Raw genomic sequence first — 2,185 nt, forward strand, 5'->3', positions numbered from 1 at the left:
AAATGTATTTATATTCTGTATTTTGTACACTCGTTTTTACACATCACGTTCTGTTAATAAAAAAGCGAAAGAAACATACTCTTCGTCCTGTAGAGTTCACAACGTCTAATTACAAATAATTCCGTTACTTCAAAAGTGATACAAGAAATTATTTTCCACTGACAATTAAGGTCTTTAAAAGTATCGATATTTTGATTGTGAATTTTTGTAGATAAATTTAAATCTGTAAAAAATAAATAAAATATAATCTGACCTCTCTGATGGTAACACATTTTTGACTTTTATACAATCTGGAATAAAATAAAGACTAAAACGTAATTTCTCAAATACCTTTATTGTTGATCGAATTAAAATTCATATTGCTGACGGAGGAAATAAAGTTTCTCAGAAAAAGAAAAAACTATTTTAAATTTTATAGAAAATTATTAACTAATCAAATAACATCAAACAGTAAAAAAAAATATTCCTAATATGATAAATAAAAAGTGATTTTTATTTATCATTTTTTTCATTTTTGTTTCACAATCCATTAAAAAAAAACCATCTTTTGAAGTTATGATGATTTTAATCATTCTTTTTTATTTTTTAAAAGCTCTTTTCAGTTGCGTCTTTTTGATGATTTTTTTAATAAAGTTAGTTCATTTTTTATGAGTGATAGAGTAATGCTTATCTAATTCATAATAACTAAAAAATTACATTTTTTGAGTTGTGTTACTTTTGAAGCAAAGGAATGATTTATCAATTAGCGACAACCGCACTCAGAGACGACCATGTCCTCATAGCCGTATTCGTAGGTCAAAGTGCCTCTGGCGTCCAGATAGAGCAGACTTGTAGGCGCCAGTCTGGTGGGTACGCAGCAGGCTCTACTGATAAACTTGTTGCCACGGAGATCTTCGCTAGCCTGGAGTGCGCCGTGCATCAACGTCTGCACTATCGCGTGCTTGGTCGGGCTGAGATGATCACTCAATGGAAAGAAACACTTGCCAGTGCATTGATAAGCTTCGTATCCTGGTGGTGCGACCACCCATTCGTCGTACGCAATCAGGGCGAAATCCACGTACATGGGACGCCGGCGGCAACTATTCCGACGTCGTCTTCGTGGCAGTTCGTCGTCCCAACGATCCTGATCCTCTTGGTCCTCCGCGGATCGCCGATGACGTCGGACACCTCTGATCTTGTTGTAATTCAATAGAAGAATCGGACCATCACCATAAGGATGATAGGTCAGCCTGCCGTGAACGTAAAGCTTGACTATATCGCCGTTCCTGCCGGCAACAATGGACGTGACATCGAAAGCTCGCCACGCGTTGTCCTTCCTGAGCTTCCGGATCTCTTCACTCCCGTTCTTCATCGTAGATGAAGACAGATCGTTCAACGATCGCACTCTAACTATCGCGCCGGCTATTCCGAGCAATTCTGCAGCCTCCAGCGTCTCGTCAACGCCAGTGGACGGGATCGCGAATTCCAAAATTCTACCGCCATCGCTGAGCAGACTGGAAGTGTGCACTGGCTGAATCGCGCGAACGACGTCAGCGTCCGGACGCCGATGGTACAGCTGCAGCATGTACTTGGACAGAGTGCCGCGATGTTTTCTGCGTGCGGCGTCGCGTGAGAGTCTCGCGTTAATCTTATCAAAGGGAGGTCGACGTGACGTCGATAATGACGACGATGATGATGACGGAATTGACAGGTCGAAGTGAATTAAAGCCTTTGCGCGCATGCTGGAATTCCATCGACTGATCGATCCCATCTTCCATAAACAGCAGACAAAGAACGCACCCGCGATCAATAACAGCCAAACTCCTGGAGTTCGCATGGCAGATCCTCGATGTATCTTACACGAAGACAGAAAGGTCACAGATTTGATCAGGGAAATTCCCATAATATAATATTTTTCTTGAACTGGAAATTGTAAAATTCACGCAAAAGTATTATTAAGCATCAAGATCTACTTTATATATGGGTCTCCTTCGCTTATTTGTGTGAAACATTTTTTTAGTCAATTTTTACGTATTATTATATAATATTTTATATTTCTGATATTGCACCTTAGGTGATCTCGATATATTTTTCTCTCATCAGACTTGAATAAAATCTCTAAAAATTGTGCTTATAAAGATGGAAATCTATTTTGCTACGCTCGTTCATTCACCTCGTAACTTTTATCTTTTATCATTCTCTTTTA

At 39.2% G+C, this 2,185-nt stretch overlaps 1 protein-coding gene across 1 annotated transcript; it reads right to left on the reverse strand.

Annotated features, from left to right (window-relative positions):
• Positions 1 to 742: 742 nt before the first annotated feature.
• On the reverse strand, positions 743 to 1,750 carry LOC105626084 (bone morphogenetic protein 2-A-like). Its single transcript, XM_012207394.1, has one exon. It carries the CDS (start codon positions 1,748 to 1,750, stop codon positions 743 to 745), a length of 1,008 nt encoding a protein of 335 aa, XP_012062784.1.
• Between the last annotated feature and the right edge of the window lie 435 nt (positions 1,751 to 2,185).

This window comes from Atta cephalotes, assembly GCF_000143395.1.
Source record: "Atta cephalotes unplaced genomic scaffold scaffold00004, whole genome shotgun sequence".
Classification (NCBI taxonomy): Eukaryota; Metazoa; Arthropoda; class Insecta; order Hymenoptera; family Formicidae; genus Atta; species Atta cephalotes.

Bases quoted from the DNA above. Each gene is read 5' to 3' on its own strand.
- LOC105626084 (XM_012207394.1), bottom strand. From the start codon at position 1,750: ATGGGATCGATCAGTCGATGGAATTCCAGCATGCGCGCAAAGGCTTTA.